The following is a 20,549-nucleotide window of genomic DNA, read 5'->3' on the forward strand; positions in this document are numbered from 1 at the left end:
GAAAATAAAACTGTAGCAAAAACGTCCTGTTGAAATGTGAGACACAGTCCAGTCACATGGTGAAAGGCTCCTTCTCCTTAGTGCTCAGTCAATAATTATCACCATAATAATAATAATAATAAAGTATGCACTATCTAAACTACCTACAGTAACTACCTGCCTATCTAGGGCTCACCTTTTATTCTAGTCAAAAAAAAGGAAAACATCACTCCAGTAAATACTAGTAATACATGGCCATGAGAGGAGAGAGAGAGAGAGAGAGAGAGAGAGAGAGAGAGAGGTGGAGCTGCTTTTTGCTCTTTTTCCATTTTTCCCCAAATCTGAACCAAAACTTTAGAGCCTCTTTGTATCGTCTCCGGTTCAAACAGAGCAGGTGGACGTCTTCATGTCTTCATGTCTTCATGTCTTCACGTCTCCACCCATCTGAGCAGGTTGGGATCTCTCCCTCCGTTCCTCTCATCTTTTCTTTCCCTCGTTTAATTCGTCATTTGTTTTTTCCTGAAGGCTGTGGATGACTTGATCCGCCAGGTCGCACCTACAGCACAGATATACATATATGGTGTGTGTGTGTGTGTGTGTGTGTGTATGTATGTATGTATGTATATGTGTGGGGAAGTGTGTTCAGCCACCTCCGCAAATCCAGATGTTCCAACAGTTGCCATGGTGACGAGCAGGTGGGTTTGCTCTGTGGTCATGGCTTTCTTCAACAGCTTGATGATCCAGTGTCTCTTTGTTGTGTTCAGGAAGTGTGTGTGTGTGTAGTATTCGTTATGAGTCCCCAGCTTGTTCGCAGTGTGTGTGTTGTGTGTGTTACACGAGAGCGCTATGGTCTGGAGGTAGGTGTGTGTCAGTACAGTAAAGGGGCTTCAGAGTGTGTTGGATGGAAGGTGGAGGGGTGTGATGTGTGATGGAGATGTTCTCTGAGAAAAGAGAAAGCAGTGTGTATGTCTGCAAGCTTGTGTGTGTGTGTGTGTGTGCGTTACTACCCAGATTTTTGTGTGTGTGTCATCAGTGCGAGTTGGTCTGCTCCACTTTGAGCCCCACCAGCGATGGAGGCATCTGGCCGGCTGAGGAGGAGGAGGAGGAGGAGGAGGAAGAGGAGGGAGGAGAGGCCCTGAGGCCGGAGCCCCCGGTGGTGGTGGAGGAGGAGGAGGAGGAGACGGCGGGCCGGATGAGCGGAGGTGGGGGGTGGTTGTGCGGCGTGCGGTTCTGGAGCGGGCGCGTCTGGAGGGGCGGCGGCTGGCGGAGGAGGCTGGGGGGGGCCGACGGAGGCGCCGGGCGCAGCAGCGGGGGAGGCTGGGACAGAGAAGACGGGGTCTGGGTGGAGGACGGAGGAGAGGAGCCGCCGGCGGCGTCCGGGGGAGAGTCCTCCATTTTGACCTGAGGGGGGGGGGGGACAGAGAGGTGGAGCAGAGGGTGAGAGAGGGGAAGACACCCAGAGACAACAACCAGAGGAGATGAAGAGGACAGTGATGGTCCTGATAAGACGTGGACTTCATCATGTCTGATCTTCAGAGTTTCTCTCCAGCTCATGTCTGCTGTTCATTTAAAGGGATAGTTCAACATTTTGGCAAATTGGCCCATTGCCATAATCCCTATAGTCATAGCAGTAGGTTCGTTACCTTTATTTGTTGGTGCAAGCTACTTTTAGAACGGCGGAGCAGAGCCGTGAGCTGCTCAGAGCTACGCTACGGAGGCTAACAGCTTGGACGCACTAGACGCGGAACCGAAGCGCAGCGCCCTGGAGCGGAGGGAGTTTCAGTTCGGCGCACATGTTAACAGGTCTGCCTGGCCGCACATCTCGCGCCGTGGAGCGCAGTGCGCGCGCCTGGAGCGCTTCAGTTCGGTTCATTTCTATTTTTCACGCGAGCCGCGCGCGCCGTGAGCGCCGTCTGTCAAGCTGGACAGACGTGGTCGTACCAGACAGGAAGTCGGGCACAGAAAAGGCGAGAGAATCCGGTCAATTTTCAAAATAAAATAATTAAATGATGATTAATTAAAGCAGATATCAGTGGAATGTTTTTGTTAATATAAGTCCTAAATAGTCCTATTTTCCGTCAGCAATCACTTACATGAAGTATTTCAGCCTAAACACGAGTCTCTCCGTCACTCTGCTCTGCTGTAACCCGAGGAGAAAATTTTCCTTGTGGGATACAAGTGTTATCCAATGAGGAGAGAGAACGGCATGAAGGGCTGTGTGTGCAGCCAAGGGATGCGCGTGAATGTGGTGACGTAGCACGAGGACCAATTGATGCCTGACAAGGGCGGGGGCTGCTAACTCATGGTGCGTTCAAAGAAACTCGTACTTTGTGTTTTTCCTTCCTGTGAAGTCATACCAGTTCGATCTGGTACGAGTTCACGGGTCGGAAGTTACGAGTGGCCGTTATAGGGAACTTTCACAGACAACAGGATGGTAAAAACACGAGCTACGGGTTACCTGGAACGCTACCAAGTCGTAGTTGTGACTTGAAGCTGTAACTTACGGTTTCAAAAGCCTGCCTTGAACGCAGCATTAGCCGAAACGGCCGTGAAGCTGATATCTGCTTTAAGTTGTTGCTTGTCCATCTAAACATATTTGACCGTTGCGACTGCACATGAGACACACAGACACATGTTTAAAATGACGTGTGTGTGGAAAACCGAGTGAATACGAGTATGAACGACTGCAGTCGATGTCTGACCGGCGCGGAGAGAGGAGGAGAAGTAGCTCCCAGTGCGACCACCCAAGCGCCCGAGAAGCCGCGCGCTGTGCGCGCCCAGCTTCCGCGTGCAGTGCGTCCAAGGGGTGATACTGTAGAATTTCTTGGTTTCCCTCATCAAACTCATCAATTACACAATCCAACAACTCCAAAACGCTCTGGTGGACAAGTTGTGACCTGCACATTCACCACCACGCAATGCAAAACTGCTGATGTGCATTCCTGTCGGGGGCAGTTTTTCAGCAAGCAGTCTCTGCATTTGCCTCTAAAACAACTCTGTCTGGTAACGTTCCGTTATTATCTCATAGCGTGGTGAATGTGCAGGTCACAATTTGTCCACCAGAGCGTTTTGGAGTTGTTGGATTGTGTATTTGATGAGTTTGATGAGGGAAACCAAGAAATCCCATTAGCCTCTGTAGCATAGCTCTGAGCAGCCCGTGGTTCTGCTCCACTGTTCTAAAAATAGCTTGCACCGACAATTAAAGGTAACGAACCTACTCCTAAAACTATGGGGCCAGTTTGCCAAAAATGTTGAACTATCCCTTTAAGAACTGGTCTCCACAGTTAAACGACTCATAACTCATGCTTCACAACCAGGCCTTATAGTTTACAAACTATAAAATCAATCAATGAAAGATAAGCTGCTGATAATCAATATTTCTCTTGTCGAGAAACTCCATTAAAAGGTCAAACTACCAAACTGATCCTCAGCCAGTTTGGCCTGAGGCTTCTGATCTGATCCTCTGTGCTGCACAGCTCCACAATAAAATACATTGTCAGTGAACCATACAGTGGCATCATGCAAACGTTTGGGCACATTTCCGTTAAAGTGAACAGTGAAGCAAGTGGAAGATGAAATGACCACAAAAAGTTAAACATGAAACACTGTTTTGTAATATTTTAAGCAATATCAGTGTATTATTTTAGTTTCAGCAGCCTGCAAAAGAATGAGAAACCCAGGAGAGTGGAACTCTCAGATAACTTTGACCAAGGTATCAGACAAGATATTTACTATTTACACGCTGTGATAGTTTCCAAACCTTTGCTGCAGACCCTTTTCCTTTTCTGTCATTTTGTAAAAGTGAAAGATGAAAATAAAAAAATCTATAAGCTGCTCAAAATGTAAAGGGAATCACCAACACACACAGTGCAGGATATTTTCAGTTAGTCCCACATAGACCTTACTGCTGTGCCAAATACCCTCTAGTTCACCAAGTGTGAATTAATCCGCAGCTGAAAATAGTCCCCCAGCACAGGCTGTTTGTGTTGCTGTCTCACCTCGTCCTCCTCCGGGCCTCCGTCTGGAGCTGCAGAGATGTCCTCGCTGCTCCTCCTGGGGTCTCTCTGGTCGCGGCTGGTGGCCACCTGCTCGGCCGCCCACTCCCTCAGCACCTCGTCCAGGTTGAACCGGCGCCGGTAGCTCACGAAGAACGAGCTCACCTGAGGAGGAAAAAGAGAAAGATGGGGAGTTGAGAGAAGAGAGTTACAGAGGACAGAAAGTTGTGCTGCGTTCAAGGACACGAGGGCTGATGGAGGCCAGAAGACAAATGAAAGGAGGAGATAATGGAGATGAGAGCCGTCCTGGAAAGAAAAATGCTCCTGTAGATGAAGGGATGGGGGAGACGTTGACAGGCAGCTCAGTCAGAGTAAACTGCAGGACGGAGGGTTAGATCCAGGTCAGAATAAAGAGGAGGAGAGATCTTTGTGAATCTTTCTCTGACTTTAACCTGAGGAAGACGATGCTCACCTGAGCCGGCGTCTTGGTCCCGATCACCTCTGCGATGGCTGAGAAGTCTTTACCGTAGCGACGGATTGCTGGAGAGGAGACAGAGGGAGAACATCAGGTTAACGCTGCGTCTGCACCTTAAAAAGCTGCACGAACAGCTGCTCTAAGTGGTGCAGGGTCTGGGGGGGGGGGGGTGTAGAGCGAGCTGGCGTGTTGATGTGTGTTTCTGTTAACCTTCCTGAGGTCGTCCTCTTGAGTGCACCTGCTCTTTTACAGTTTTACAGGCCTGACCTGCTTCACACTCACATCATTACGCACATTGGTATCGCTCAGCCTTTGCTGTGTGTGTGTGTGTGCGCGAGTGTGTGCTGCACAGCTGCAGTTGGTGTGGATGGCACACGGCCTGCAGCTGCCCAGGGAGGAGAACAAGCAGCACCTTCTTATCTAATATCTGATTTCACCGTCTCCTGGATGAACATGAAGAGTTTAAATCTCTGCTGCTCTAACTCCACCACCATCACTCAGTGGATCTCAAATCGATCTCATTTTAAATTATTAATTGGCATCTATTGGAGCTATTGACCAGCATGTTTCATAAATGAGCTTGTTTGCTTTTAATTATTTAAACTTTGCTCAAACTGCCAAACACTCTCATGCTACCTGCTGAAGAGGGAAACAGACGATATCATGTTTTACATTTGATTGACACCTTTGTGTCCCACACACACATCAGAATCATGTGACTGATCAACTGTGTGTTGGTGTAAGTGGCAGCATGATGTCTGAAGGGACCAGTGTCAGATCTCGCCAGAATAATCTGGTTTAATGTGTTTGCTGTTTTACAACCAGAACATCTGGGAATAATTGCACGTAGAAAGCAATTATGAAATCAGTCATTCAGAACTCGACGTTCATTCATGCTGCTGGGAGTCACGGCATGTGACTGTGTGTCCATAGCAACGAGTGGTACCCAGCCCTCATCGGCCATGAATCCTCCTCTAAATGCCTCTGTGTAAGTCGACTGTGTGTGTTTAATTGTCGACGTGCTGGAACAGAAGCAGCTTAACACCTCCCACAGCTTTAATTCACTCGGTTACAGATGGAATGTTGAGTCCTGTGTTTCCAGCTGCGTCAGATTATCACGAGCGAAGCACGAAGACCTAATAAGACACAACGGCTCTGGTTCTGACAAACCATAGAACCTGATCACAGCCACTAAACCAGCAGACACCTCTGACCATCTCATCTCATGACCATGAGGAAGACTGGTCAGGTAACTGATTTACAAACTACATTATAGTTAAAAACACGTCGTTACATCTCTGATGTTTCAGCAGATGTTTGAAGGAATGTAAAGGAGACGGACTGTCTCTTAAGTTCATCTGCTCTGCTGAGTGTCTTTGTTATTGATTTCTGCTTTAGAACATAACTGCATTGAATGAAGTAGCAAATCAAATTTTGTTCTCCACAGTTCACTCCCTTGTTTCCTTAAATGCTGACCTCACACAGGTTTGTACACTAGAGCTTGGTTTCAAAAGAAAAATGTTCCAGATTCATATCGATCTTCATTTGAAATATCCGATATGGATTCCTAAAACCTTTGGACTGATCTTTTGATGTATCCAGGTTCCTGAGACAGACAAGCTCACAGAGCCACGAGATTGAGATCTGTGATCACACTGCTGTTACATTTTGTTGTGTCCATGAACACAACACAGTGTTTGCAGTACTTGAATCAGTGGGTCATGTTAAAATGTGCATTAATGTAACTGCTTTTGGGTCCATTTTTAATGTAAACATTAATTTTTTTCATAATGCATCAGGTTAAAGAGTTCCATCTTTGGACAGTTCTGTGGAAATCTGTTTGATAACAAACCAAAGTTGGTATTAGAACTGAAATATCACTTAATGAATCAATATTGAATCAAATCAAATCGGGACGTCTTGAATCGGAGTTGAATCGATTCAGTTCATCAGCAATACCCAGCCCTACCCTAACCCTTGTACACTATTCTGTCCTTACCGGGCAAAAATTTTATAAAAAAGCAATAGTTTTGTTTTTAATCTGAATTAACATTTGAAGAATTGCCCCCTTTAGTCCTAATACCAATACGACTGGTACTCACTGCCTTCTGTGGTGGAAGCAGGGTCTTTTTATACCATCTCCCTCCCAAAAACGACTATTATACTATTGAGGACATACTGTAGGCTTGTATAATATTATACGATAATATATAACATGCAGAACAGGCAGTTCCTTTGTGTGGACAATATGCGGATCAATGTCTGTGCCTGTGAATCTGAGGGAGGAGGAGGAGAGCTGCAGAGAGGACGGGAGATGATGCTGCAACCTTCACTCACCCTGCACAGCCAGGAGCTGCTCCTCTGTGGTCCAGCGAGAGTTCATCTTAGGGGCAGGCTGGGAGAGAGTCGGCCAGAGATTAGTGTGTGTGAGTGTGTGCGTGTGTGTGTGTGTGTGGCAAAGTGGGTGGTAAGAAAGAAGAAGAGAGAGGTGAAAATGACAGTAAAAGAGCAAAGAGCAGATTAAGACTAATCTGGGTCCCACTAGGGGTGAAATAATATCTGGAGGGAGTTGGGGAAGGGCAGAGTGACTATATGAAAGAGGAGAGGGACAAACTGAACAGAGATCAGACTAAGAGGCAATGAAAAGTGAATAGAGGAAGGAAACAAAGAGCAGGAAGAGATGGAGGATGTAAAGGGAGGAACATGTAGAAAGACTTACCTCAGCAGGTCTGAAGGTGGTCACACCTTCATTTACACTCTGTTTCAAACTACTGTTGTTCTGTTTAATAGACTGGACCTGAGGGAGAGAGAGAGGACAGTGTGTTAGTTCTTTTATTTATTTATTTTTGTTAAAGCACAGATCGGTAGCTAAGTACATCCAGTTAGTTACAAGTCTAACAAAGCAAGTAGAATTCATTTATTTAATTTTTAACTTTTTTACTTTTACCGCACTTTCCGGACTATAAACCGCTACTTTTTACGCCCTTTTTTTTGTCCCAGCTCTTGTCTCTGCACACCGCAACACAAACGCTCCGTAACCCGTAATCTTTTGTTCATGACGGTTAAGACTACACAAACACACACGCTGTAACATCATATATGTTATGTAACGTTATCCACCGCTCCATTTATTGATTTTTCACGGCTTCGTTGTCAATAAATGCACATGGACGAGAGGAACGTAACCAAAACAGTGGAAAAGTGAGCGGACTTGCACAGTTCCCTACTGTCTTTCTGTGTAAATATCTCATGTTACAACATGAAAACCTGCAGCTTTTATTCAAGTGCGGCCTATATATGTATTTTCTTTTAAAATTTAGCTGGTGCGGCTTATATTCAGGCAGGGTTGATTTGTTGTTGAGTGTTCTGTAACCTGAAGAAAGGCTATAAATAAAATGCTTTAAAAAAAAAAAGAAACAAAGCAGGTAGAAGCAAGAGTAACTGTAAATATTTAAACAAGGTCACTTGGTTAATCAGCCCCTGGCCGTATTCATGTTATAGTTATGATCAGATGGTGACATGTGTTATCATACTTGTCTCTTGAGTGACACCAGTTGCGTGTCCAGCTGTCGTATAGTCAGCGAGCCGGCATCCTGAGAGGCTGACAGGGACATGATGTCGCCCTGCTCCAGGTACATGCCTTTGGGGGGCCGGCGTCGGGCTCTGAGCGGGTGGTGGCGGTACTGAGCCCCGATGTTCTCCTTCTTGATGGGCCCCGAGCGGCTGGGGGTGGCCTTGTCGGCGGTGGTGCTGCTGGGGTTCTGCTTCACCGCCTTCACGGACGAGGGGATCACAAATATTAGAGATGGGCTTCGGGGGTAGATTGATAGGTTTTTTTACAACGGCAACAAGAAGGCAGCGTCACACTGATGCATAATAAATGAAGCTGAAATTGAAGGATATAGGAAGCATTGGTTTGGGATGGGGTGATTTCCTCAGGCAAGTCTTGACTAATAGAAAAGTAAAATGTGTTTATATAAGCAAACGCACTCTCTGTCAGTCAAACAACCCCGACTGAGTTTTCCATCGCTCACCTCTTTCTTGTTGTCAATCTCAAAGTCGCTGTCACTGCCTGGGTCTCCTTCCTCCACCTCATCATTGCTACCAAGAAAAGGGAAAGAAATTAAAACTAAAACACTCCCATGCTTCAGCTTTTGTCTGTATTCAGCCACCTAAATTAAAACTGTATTTGATGGAATCCAAAATTAAATAAAATGCTCAAAAATGTCAGTGAAAAATGACAAGAAACAATATCAAAAGGATCTCATTTATATTCATGAGGCTCTTGTTTCTCCAGGATGACATGCTTATCAGGTGTCATTTAACAAAAGAGTTTTGTAAATGTCACATCTCAGCTGAGTGGTTTCTGAAAGAACTGTGTGTTTCTTTTCTGCTCAGTCCTGCCTCTAATATTCAGATTTTAGTCCATCCCTCCATTCAGCCCAGCCCTTCTCTCCCACCACTCTCTGTTTTCCCCTAGGGTTGTAATAATTAAAGTTAGAAATTAAATTTGAATTACTCATGCCTGTCATCCTTCTCCCTCTTGCTGACCAGCCTCCTGGCCTGTCGGTCCATGACTGAGGTCCTGGTCCTGGTCTTCTTCCAGCTGTAGTAGTACTTTACCAAACTGGAGATCAGCTTGTCCGGAAGCTGCACACAAACACAGATAATCAATGAGTTGAGTGCTAACTATCAAAAATGTACTTCCTGCAGTAAGTGGACTGTGTGTGTTGTGTGTGTATGTGTCTTCTTCCCAGTCTCTCACCATCTGCTGGATGCGGTGGAAGCTCTTGCCGTGGAAGCTGAAGGCCTGTTCGAACAGCACTTTGTCCTCCACCGTCCACTCGTCTGGGAAGGGGGTGAAGTTGGCGAGGTCAGCCAGAGAGCGCTCCACATCGTGTTTGTGCCACAACAACATGCCCAGGGCCTGATCGAACAGAGAGGGAGGGCCGGGAAATTAAAGTGTGTGATTGGAGGTAACAAGAAAAAAGCACAAATATAATAGGAGTGTAAAAGAAAAGTTAACCTGGTGTAAATGTCTCATAAATATAAATCTGCCTATGTAGTTTAGTAATTGAGGTTAAAATAATATATGGAAAAATGAAGCAAACCTGCTCCATGTTGTATCCATGTTTCTCTTTAGCCATCAGGATGTACTCGTCCACTAGAAGAAGAGACATTTATTAAATAGAATGTAAACGTAAATATCAGTCAGAGAAGGAGAAATGAAGAGATAGAAAGCAAGAAAAAGATAAGAAAGACCAAAGTTGGGGTAGAATATGAGAGTTGAATGGGAAGGATTCAAGGAAAAGAATGTACAGAAAAGGAAAGAGCAGAAAGCTGGAGGTGAGGAGACCAAAAAAGTACAGATACACAGAAAGAGTTTTATAACAGCACTCCTGTCAGTAAGTCTCTACACTGAAGGTCAAGTTGTTCAGCTTGTACCAGTGAATGTTAAGTCAGGTCTGTTGGTGTGTGTGTGTGTGGCTTACACATTGCGTCAGAGAGCAGGCTGTTGGGACACCACACCAACATGCTCCTCTGGTCCTTCTCATTGTAGCGGGTTGGACTGTCTGGAATGAAACAGGAGGAGACGGGTTCAGACACGAGGTCCACACACATGCAGGTTACACTCTCCCTCTCCCTGGCTGTCCACTCATCAGACCTTCTATCATCTTCCTTCCTTCCTTCTTCCTCACATGTTGTATTCTGTCTAGAGGACACAGAGACGTGCCAAAAGACGTTGAGACAGAGGCCGGTCTCACTGCTCCTGTATTCCTCTGTTGCAATGTTGTTGTTGTGAGGTAACTTCTTCTTCCTCTCTGGATATTATAGTGGTTGTTTTACCAGAGTTCATCCACTTTACATCTAACACTAATTCAAAGCATTATAGTGTCTCACTAAGCACATTATCAGCAAACGTTTTCATTCCTTGTGAAGGACTATTTAAACTAAATTAAAAATTAACTCTGATCCAACATGGCTACAGGCTATTCTGAAATGTCAGAAATAATGTTGACGTCCACTTGTGTTTACTGAAGCAGGTATGATAAATAAAAGAAGGGGCTTAAATATTGCAGAACTAACCCTTTAACTTATTAAACAAAGACTTGACACCCACGTCAAAGAGACCATGACTTCGTTATGTTGCTATAAATGTCAATTATTTGACCCATTTTCTAGCTTATTAGACTTGTATTTTATCTTTATTGGATTAATCTGAGGCCTTTAACCCTCAGATAGTTTGAGCATTTATGTAAATCTGAGTTCAAACTGTGTAGAGGAAGCACCTTCTTGTGTTAAATGTCACCTTTTTTACAGTTCTCATTAGTCAGACATGTTGAAGTCAATAATTGCTACCCTGTATTTGTCCACCTGATTCTTTGCTGCCTGCTTATCTTGTTAAAGGGATAGTTCAACATCTTGGCAAATTGGCCCATTGCCATAATTCCTATAATTTTAGGAGTAGGTTCGTTACTTTTAATTGTCGGTGCAAGCTATTTTTAGAACGGCGGAGTAGAGCCACGAGCTGCTCAGAGCTATGCTACAGAGGATTTCTTGGTTTCCCTCATCAAACTCAACAAATACACAATCCAACAACTCCACCGTACTAAAAACAGCTTGCACTGCCAATTAAAGGTAACAAACCTACTCCTAAAACTATAGGGATTATGGCAATGGGCCAATTTGCCAAAATGTTGAACTATCCCTTTAAGATTACTACCAAGAGATGAACGACTGTATTTGTGTAATTTATGACTTCCATAAACAGTGTAAACTGTGATTTAACATGAAGCAGATCAGGTGAAACATCTGGAATGAACCCCAACAACTGAAGGTAGAGAAATCCATTCTTTTAGACCTCTGGTTCGTATTCTTCCCCTCTCTCCCTTTTCCTGGATTTCCACAGTAACACTGATCATTTGACCTTCATTTCTCTCTTCATCTGCATTCCCCTCCCACCTCCATTTCAACGTCCTCTACTCACCTCTATGTCTCCTTCTCAGCCCTGGTTTCCTCCCCCCTCTCTCACTCTCTCTCTCTCTGTACAACTTCTCCTTTTTATTTCTCTCTGGCATCTCTCTTTCTCCCATTCTTCCCTCCATGCCAGCTTACCTGGTTTGAACTCTGGGATCTGAGCCTGGTAGTCTCCTCCCACTCTGATCATACTGTCTGTTGAGACACAAGATGAACACGAGTTTTCACATTATTTTAAAGAGAGATAGCGTGTGGTAAAGACAGAGCAGAGCATGAGCAAGTCATATTACAGGACTATTCCAGTAACAAGTCCAAATTGTACTACAAGTTGCAGAGCTGGAGCAACAGGATCATAAAAAAATGAATAACTGTACTGACGGGAGGAGAGGCATCTCTAAAGCAACAGAATAAACAACTAACAGAGCTTTGGTTTAGTCCGTTAGAGGACTACACACTAAGGAGTTACGAAATACTGTAAATTTAGCATCTAGCTCGAGTCTGAGTGAAAATGTTTATGAATTTGTTACATTTTTTTCATTTGATTCTTATTTAATTTTAGTCAGCGACATGTTAGTTTCATCATTCATTTTTAATTGCAATGTTTTCAATCCATTTTTATGGTTCTCATTTAGCCATCATTGAATACAGTTACCATAGTAACAGGTGTCTCAGACGGTGTCCCCGTCACCATCCAGTTAACATGTCCAAACTCTGTCAGTTTGAACAGACCTGCTGGCTCTGGTCTGATCTAGTCCAGCTGTTCTGGTTAACGTGGTCTTCCTGCAGCTGCAGCGCCTCCTCTGTTCACTACAACAACTTCTCTGGGTTTAGTTTGAGATAACATGGTAAACCATCGCATAAAGTCAATACTGTGATTTTTGTTTAGCGAACACCTCCAAGGCGATTTTGATGGATCGCTGACATTAAGCCTAAGACTTACTCACTCCTCGTGATAGCACCACTGAAGATTGACGACTGAAAATAACATCAAGGTTACCTTGATAGCACTGTGGATGAAGACTGGTTTTGCAGTTTGTCTCTGATGGGTTTTTTGCCTCTTGTTGTCTAATTCTCAGCTCTCACTGAGGAAGAATCTCTCCATAAATCTGTCTCTTTAAGAACTGGTGACATCAGATAACGTTAGAGAGACACATAACTCAGGAAGAGTTTCTTATTATAAAAAGTGCAACAGCAGCTCAACCACCTTCAGCACAGAGGAGAAGACTGTTTGACTAATCAGGGGGTTTAGCATTATGCTCCCACTGATGCACACAGGTTGTTGATGAATAAGAGTTTGCATCACATGTTCTTTTTTCCATTTCAGATGCTGCTTAGTTTTATTTCATCACAGTTTTCATTGTCAAATGTTACTTTTATTTAGCTATAACCTCTTTTTTTGTTATAACGGAAAAGGTCATTAATGAATACTTTGTCACAATTTTCATTATTAAAATGAACAATGTGACAATGGAATTAGAAAGCTCTCTACAGACTTGGACATAAAACACTGCAGGAAGCCCTGAGGATATGTAATTAGTTTTTAACAATGCAAACAATTCTTACGTCCTCATGTTCAGAAACAAACAACCAGCAAACATTTCAGGTCAAGGTTAGAAAACCTTCACAAACAGAGACTTTCTATAATCAACCATCTGAATTCCAGTGGCTGGTTTCTCTATACTGTATTTCATTTATTGTTCTATTTATTGAGTTTTTCCCTCTGGTTGGTTCTGCCACAACAGCAGGAAGTTCTCAATCATAGCACATAACACCTCTCTTTGCACAGAACTATTAAAATTAGCAATCAATATTGTGATTAGTATCAATACCTGTGATAATTTTATAATGATAGCATCCAAATTAAAGAAACACACACAGGAAGCTTGTATAAACATTGTGTAATTAGTGTTGTGGTGAAGCTAGCAAGAAACAAGAGATGGAGAGAGGGTGGAAAGTGAGGGATGAGAAGAGACTACAAGAGGAGGGAGGAAGCAGACCAGTAGAGGAAGAGACAGATTACTGCTTCCACAGGGACAGAGGGCAGGAAGGGAGGAGCAGGGGGTGGTACAAACTGGAGTAGATGGTAGAAATGGGGAGAAGCAGGGAGGGGAGCAGAAAAGATGAAAGAAAAATGAATGCAAGTAAAGAGGGTGGGAAACACTGGCTAAGAAGAAAAAAAAAGAGAGAAATGAGACCGGGAGATGAGGAAACAAAATGGAAGGCTGAAGATGGATGGAGGAGGTGGAGGCAGGGATGATTGTGGTGGTGGCAATAACCCGGGTAGTGAAGTGCCTTTGGAACAACCCCGGCCCGAACTGTAGCGGTTACACTGCTGTGATCTAAAGACGTGTCCCAGGTCTACATGCAGGGCGAGATTATAGTTATAGAATGAAAAGATCAGCGGCGAGTCGGTGGGTGAAGGAGAGAACGGGAGGAAGGAAAGACGTATGTGGGCTGAGGATGACAAGGATGGAGGAGTGTGGAGGAGAGGAGGAGGAGGGGACGAGGGAGGAGAGCGGGCGTGCGGGGACCGGAGGAGCACTGCAGCGATGCAACGAATGCAACCGGAGCAGCTGCTGTGATGCATCTGTACAGTGGAAATGCATGTAACAGCACACTGGGCTGCTTCATGTTAGACGACCAGCCCAGTTGTTAATGAAGTGTTAATGTGATGTAGCAACGTGTTCAATCAGTTCTCAACTCAGGAGAACTCAACTCGTGTCGGCTCAGTATACTTCAGTTTCACATGTCTGCAAGTGTCTGTACCATGAGCATGTTCCTCGTCGCTGCTCTCCTCCTCAGAGTGTGGCTGGCTGTTGCCGTTGGTTACGGTCTTGGCTCTGCTCCTGGACAGGACCCCGCCCCCCGAGCGCTCCATCACTGAGGGCATATCTGCAAAAAGTAAAAAGGGAAATAGAAAAAAATAAAAAAAAACACATACATAAACCTTAAATATTGGATTTCATAACTTACACCACTGTTTAATATTCAACATCCCATAAAACTATCAGGTAACTCAGTTTCACTGAGATGCCTGTTCTGTGTTTTCACTTGAAACCCCATAAAACCTCACTCGCTCTAATAAAACACAACAGCACCTTATGCTGCTACCTTGGAAGCATTCCCATTATTTTCCCCTGAGCCGAGTTTATTTTTCCAAACACTGGTGAACACACAGGACACAGGAGAACTCATTCATGCACTCAGCAACTCGGTTATCTCTCCCCGGTCCTCGTTATCGTTCAACAGCCTCTCAGCGTCCCTTTGTAATTTGGCATCTCTCGAATCAAGATGACTTTGCGCTGGGAAACGGTTCAGAGGGACGGTCGGGGCGACGGAGACGCCACCACGTGACTGACCTCTGGTCTGTTTTGTTGGCTGACACACATCTGTTACTAATCTCTGGATTCCAGCTCAAGTTTGAGTTCTCATCTTCTCCTGCCAAGTGCTGACCTCAAGAGCACAGCCCGCTCAGAGTCCACAGGCCGGGCTTCAGTTTGTTCATCACAGGAGCTGAAATGATGAACTTTTCCCTTTATTTCTCTGACTAATTAAAAGCACAGTCCTGTCAGAGGAGCACAGACCTGACCAATCAATCGACTGAATATAACCTGCAATCATTTTGACACTAATAAGGATGCAGCAGTCTGACAGTGTGTCCCCTGATACAACTCAGGATATCTGCTCAACACAAAACACAATGAGAAAAGTTGAATATTTCTTTGTTTTAGCCTCACGGGAAACTTCCTACTTCTCTTTTCTGACCACACAAAGTAATATGGGTAATTATCTAAGAAAACAATCCCTTTTGGCCTGGTCAATTTGATCTGGAGTGTGTTTAAAGTGGAACTGCTGCATTTACTGAAGCGCCAAACTACAATCCTGTATTACCACTGGTATTGAAGTTATCCTGATGTGTCGATGTGAATGTTTTCACAATCGAATTAAAGATTTGACTGGCTTCCAAACACACAAAAAAATAAATAAATAAGAAAATAATCCCTGAGAAACCCTTCCTGTCATATCAGTTTCAGTATTTTAATAACAGATTTTTTGGATTTTGTGAAATTAAATTGTCCTTTTTGTCATTTCTGGGTATGTGAAAAACTGCATTGCATGTATGCATATTCAATGGCACTATAAAAATGTCAGAATGTGCTTTATACTTAGCCTGGCATCATTTCCAGTCTCAAATATCAGCACATATGTATAGCAGAACTGATCTGCAGTCTTTAGTATACCCATCATGTGTACACACACGCCTCTGTGTGTATATGCCCAGGGAAAAGCCTTTAACACTGCCAAACACACATCTACAAAAAACTGCACACTGCGACTGACAAGTGGCAGCATCTGAAAAACAACGTGGAAAAGAGAAAAAAAAACACGCTGGGGATTACATGAGAGCCCTCCTGCGTGAAGGGGCTTCTCGTTTTAAGTGTCATCCACAGTCTGAGCTATGTCATTACGTGGCCAAGCCTCGTTTTCTCCCCCTCTGCCTCCCTCTCTCCCTCTCTCCCTCTCCCAGACCCACTGAGTCCACACAGTGGCACAAAAGACCAGACGGTCAGCTCAGGACACGGCTCCACACGGTAGAAAGTTATCCCATCAAAGCTGCTCCCACGTACACGAGAAGCTGCGGTTACAGGCGGCAGTTGACCACAAACAAAGGCATCGATATCTGTGAATGATCAGGACACACACAAACACACACTCCGTTTACGATCAGAGACTCTTAATCGCACACACTTGCTTTGCTTTCGTCACCACATCAGCAACTTCTCCTCCAGTTTACTTGAAACTTGAAACGCGGCCAGAACAAAGCAGCAGCAGGGACACGCGCGCACGCGGCTCTGTGACAAACCGGCTCGATTCCCTCATATAAACCGACCGTGCTGCTGCTGCTGCTGGAGGGGGGAGACAGAGAGAGATCCTCACACACCGAGAGATTGCATCGCATCTAGCAAACTCCGGGTAGACAATACAAGTGTCTGAGGCTCTCTGGGGGTCTTTGTCTGTCGCTGCTCCCAGTGCCCCCCCCCCCCCCCCCCCCCCTTCAAAAAAAAAAAACTACAACAGCTGTCCCCTCTAACTTCACCGGATCACCACAATCTCCCAAACCTACACCCATCTCTGACCATTAACATCTACCTCGATGAAATATAGTTTGTAAAAAAATAAAAAATAAAAAATAGTCGCTGGAGTTAGAGAGCTACAAAGGAGAGAGAGGCTGTGTGATCCCGCCCAGGTTCACTTTCAGCGAGAGTTTGGGGGCTGTGTGTGTGTGGTAGCCTCGGACACTGCGACGGTAGCCTCGACATCCACTACAATTAGCAACTTTAACGAGTTGTATGAGCTAATGCAGAAATACATACGTAATTGCTTACTCAGCAAGGCGAGGTCTATTAGTAGTAATATGTGTTGCTTAACCACCCGCTTGTGCTTAGTGATGTATTTTCAGTCACTCTGATGTGTGAGAAGCTCTGAGAACTTTTTGTCACTTGACTTTCAATATTTGGAAATCGGATATAGATTTGCAATATAGCCTATTGCGCAACAAAACAATGAATAAACTAGTAATGGTTTTCATTTCAATTCAAATTTTTTTTTTTGAAACAATGATAGTTTCTAGAGGGGAATGATACACGTCCTCTCTGTGATGCCTCATATTTGACTCACACTGACAAACACGGCTGACAATAAGTCTCAAAGTGACTAATAGTAGCCTGTGCTCATGGATCTCAAAAGTACAGAGGTATCTGATATGTGTAATGTGACTACTATAACTACGCTGTATATATAGCCTATTATTATAGGGCCTAAATAGCCTACAATTAAAAAAAAGAAATAAAGACTCAAAGCAAAAACAAACAAAAAGAAATCAGTGATGAACTCGCGCCACATTTGCCTATGTAATTAAATACATTGTATCACATATTTCCAGAGCAGTTCTATCTATGTGCTGTGTGTCAGACTTTGAAGTCCTTTTGTTTTCCCCACGCTTACGTTGCTGTTACTACTACTGACGCTACTGTCTGCCGCTGCCGCTGCTGTGGAGTAGAAACTCGCTCTCTGGGATATTTTAACTCCACTTGTTTGGTCCGTTGCGGGACATTTCGCTACAAACGGCCACACTCTGAACGACCAGAGTGGTTTCTGCCCGGTGAAATATAAGAAACCGGCGACAGCCCCCCCGCCGCCCTCCAAAGTGCAATATGAAGTCAAACCTAGTTGGTCGTTGGGATGCTAACGTTAGCCAGTTAGCTTGCGGCTAGTACCCCCGCGTTACATTAGTAACGTTAATAGTTGGAAGTGGAGATAACAGTCACACTGTACCTGTGTTTCGTTTCTCCCCGGTTCCTCGCACTCAAAACTTCTCCGCGCCTCCGGTCGCCGGTTATAATCCACTCGGGGGTGCGAAGAGACCTCTAGTCGAGCTGAAACGGCTTAATTCTTGCCTAATTGATGAACACAGTACAATGAAGTGAACAGCATGGATAGATGGAAGCAGCCGTGAGTGCGAGTGTGTGTGCGTGTGTGTGTGTGTGCCGGGAGGCCGGACAACACCCGGAGAAAAGTGAGGTGGACATCCGCCCGGATGCGTTCGCCTCTCCCAACCCAACCAGCCGTTGGATTGACGAAAAGTAGTCCTGCAAAACTACTAAGTGTAAAATACTCCTGCTGTTGGGTTTTTTTTTTGCAGCAAAACACGTCTCTTGACACCTTAGAGTAGCTTTTCCCAGCAGTCCTGAATGAAAAGGTTCAGTAAAACAAATTCTGTTATTTAACATTCACCTGCTAATTCACCCTCTGCTTTTTATTTATAGTTTATCTCGTCTAAATTACAAGCGGTAGAAGAGGCGGTGATATTCACAGGGACGCTAACTGTTATCGACTCCTAATCTGCCATCTATCAAAATCCCATAAATTAGGGACTACTTGCCAGTGTGTCGGCGGAGGGATTTGTCAACTGTGCATCTCCGTGCTGAGCCAGGCTGTCCAGACTTGTACTGATGTATGCATGGTGGAGAAAAGGGCAGGAGAGTGGGGCATAATTGAACAGAGTGTGTTTGCGTGTGGATGTGGACGCATAAGTGCGCGTGTCTCCCACGAAGCGTGCGCGACTTTGCCCGTGACCCGACAATGACTCAGATAAATAGCACCAATGTACTTTCCTGATCTGTTTTCTCATTTCAAATGTCGAACAATTCACTGAGTTCTGCCGCCCCATGTCTTCTCCTCTGAGTGTGTGTGTGTGTGTGTGTGTGTGTGTGTGTGTGTGTGTGTGTGTGTGTGTGTGTGTGTGTGTGTGTTCACCAGTCTGTGCATGTGTGTGAGTGCACAGGTGGAACAGTGTGTGAGTGTGAGCAGAATAGGGAGGGTTTTCAGTGATAGCTGAAGCAGGGCTTCTCACACCTGATGCTGGCAATAAGCACAATAGCCCCCACAGTAACACACACACACACACACACACCTTCACAAGAGTCTGCTGACATGTACCAGTGTGTTACCTCCTCCTCTCCTCCAGCTCCTTCTCTCCCACCCTCTCCTGCATCACCACCTCCTCATTTACCCCCACTCCTCTTTTAACTCCCTTCTCCACCTTCTCTGTGATGACTCTTATTTGTCTTGCACCTCTGCCTCTGCACCTCCTCCTACTTATTTCATATATTTTATACCTCCTTCCTTTTTGCCCCTGTCTTTCTCTTCTCCAATACTTTCTCTCCCCCTCCTTCCTCCCCCTCCTCCCAGCTCCTGAATATCTGCCCTAATTCTCCTCTTCTTCCTCCTCCTCCTCCTCCTCCTCCTCCTCCTCTGTCTGTTCCCTCTGCACGTTTTTTTTGTTTCTCTTCTCCTCTTCTCTCTTCTCCCCCCCTGCCTCCCTTCTTTCTATCCATCCATTTCCTTTACCTTCTCCTCCGCTTTCCTCCCCCCTCAATATTACTCCCCCCCCTCCACTTCCTCTCTCCAGTGATGACTCCTCTCCTGTGTCTTTCCTGCCTCCCTCCCTCCTCCGTCCTCCCTCCTCCTTCCTCCTTCATCTCCTTCCTCACCCCTCCTCCTCCTCTTCCTCCTTCCTGTCTCTCTCATGTCGCTTTCGATTTCAACAGTGTGTGTGTGTGTGTGTGTGTGTGTGTGTGTGTGTGTGTGTGTGTGTGTGTGTGTGTGTGTGTGTGTGTGTGTGTGTGTGTGTGTGTGTGTGTGTGTGTGTGTGTGTGTGTGTGTGTGTGTGTGTGTGTGTGTGCATGCGTACGTGCAAATTCTTCCCTTCCCCTCCCCCATCCTCCCCCTACGGTGACACAGTAAAGCAGTTTCGCTTCGTTCACCTCCAGCCCCCCTTCCTCTCCTCTTCCTCCCCCTTCCTCATCCTCCCCCTTCTCATTTTCACCCCTGCCACCTCCTCTCCACTCCTCTCTTCTCCTGCTCTCCTCCTCTCCTATCCACTCTTCTCCTCTCCTCTCCTCTCCTCTCCTCTCCTCTCCTCTCCTCTCCTCTCCTCTTCTCTCCTCTCCTCTGCTCTCCTCTCATCTCCCCTTCTCCCCTCCTCTCCTCTCCCCTCCTCTCCTCTCCTCTCCTCTCCTTTCCTTTCCTCCTCTCATTAGTCAGTGTCCATGAAACTCACCATTCCACTGTCTCTCCTCTTGCTCAGTCCTCCAGTCCCTAACACATCCTCACTAATGAACAACTGCTACATCTCTCCCCTCCTCCCCCCTCCCTTCACCTCTCAGTTCTCTCCTTTCATCCTCCTCCTCTTCCTCTCTCTCTCTGTCCTCCCCTCTCCTCCTCCTCCTCCTCCTCCTCTTCCTCCTCTGTCCTCCTCTCCATTCGTCACTCCGTCTCTCTCTCCCTTCTCTTCCCCTTCCTCCTCTTTGCGCTTGGTTTCTCTTCGATCTTTCAGAACTCAGTGTCCCTCCCACTCTCCCTAGCTCACTCCTGTTTTCACTTCTTTCTACACCCCCCACCCTGCTGCCACCACCACCACCACCACCATTCCTTCTCTCTCCACCTGTCTCATTCCCTCCTCGTGGCTGTCTGCTCTTCTCACTTGTCTGTCTCCTTCACTTCCCCATTTTCCTCTACATCTCCACATAACTCTCCTTTCTTCCCTTACACCTCACCCT

At 45.4% G+C, this 20,549-nt stretch overlaps 1 protein-coding gene across 1 annotated transcript; it reads right to left on the reverse strand.

The window, feature by feature from the left end:
- Nucleotides 1–1,008: 1,008 nt before the first annotated feature.
- Nucleotides 1,009–17,912, reverse strand: rcor2 (REST corepressor 2; the record flags this gene model as incomplete). The annotated part of the gene is made up of 14 exons (XM_083992876.1): nucleotides 17,764–17,912; nucleotides 14,194–14,319; nucleotides 11,566–11,622; nucleotides 9,942–10,022; nucleotides 9,561–9,613; nucleotides 9,215–9,376; nucleotides 8,969–9,099; nucleotides 8,484–8,550; nucleotides 7,983–8,222; nucleotides 7,169–7,246; nucleotides 6,787–6,844; nucleotides 4,447–4,514; nucleotides 3,978–4,139; nucleotides 1,009–1,380 (listed from the first exon to the last, which is right to left on the reverse strand). Exons 2-14 carry the CDS (start codon nucleotides 14,315–14,317, stop codon nucleotides 1,009–1,011), a joined length of 1,653 nt encoding a protein of 550 aa, XP_083849002.1. The 5' UTR covers nucleotides 14,318–14,319; nucleotides 17,764–17,912.
- Nucleotides 17,913–20,549: the final 2,637 nt, after the last annotated feature.

This window comes from Trachurus trachurus (assembly GCF_905171665.1).
Source record: "Trachurus trachurus genome assembly, chromosome: 18".
In the NCBI taxonomy this organism is placed as follows: Eukaryota; Metazoa; Chordata; class Actinopteri; order Carangiformes; family Carangidae; genus Trachurus; species Trachurus trachurus.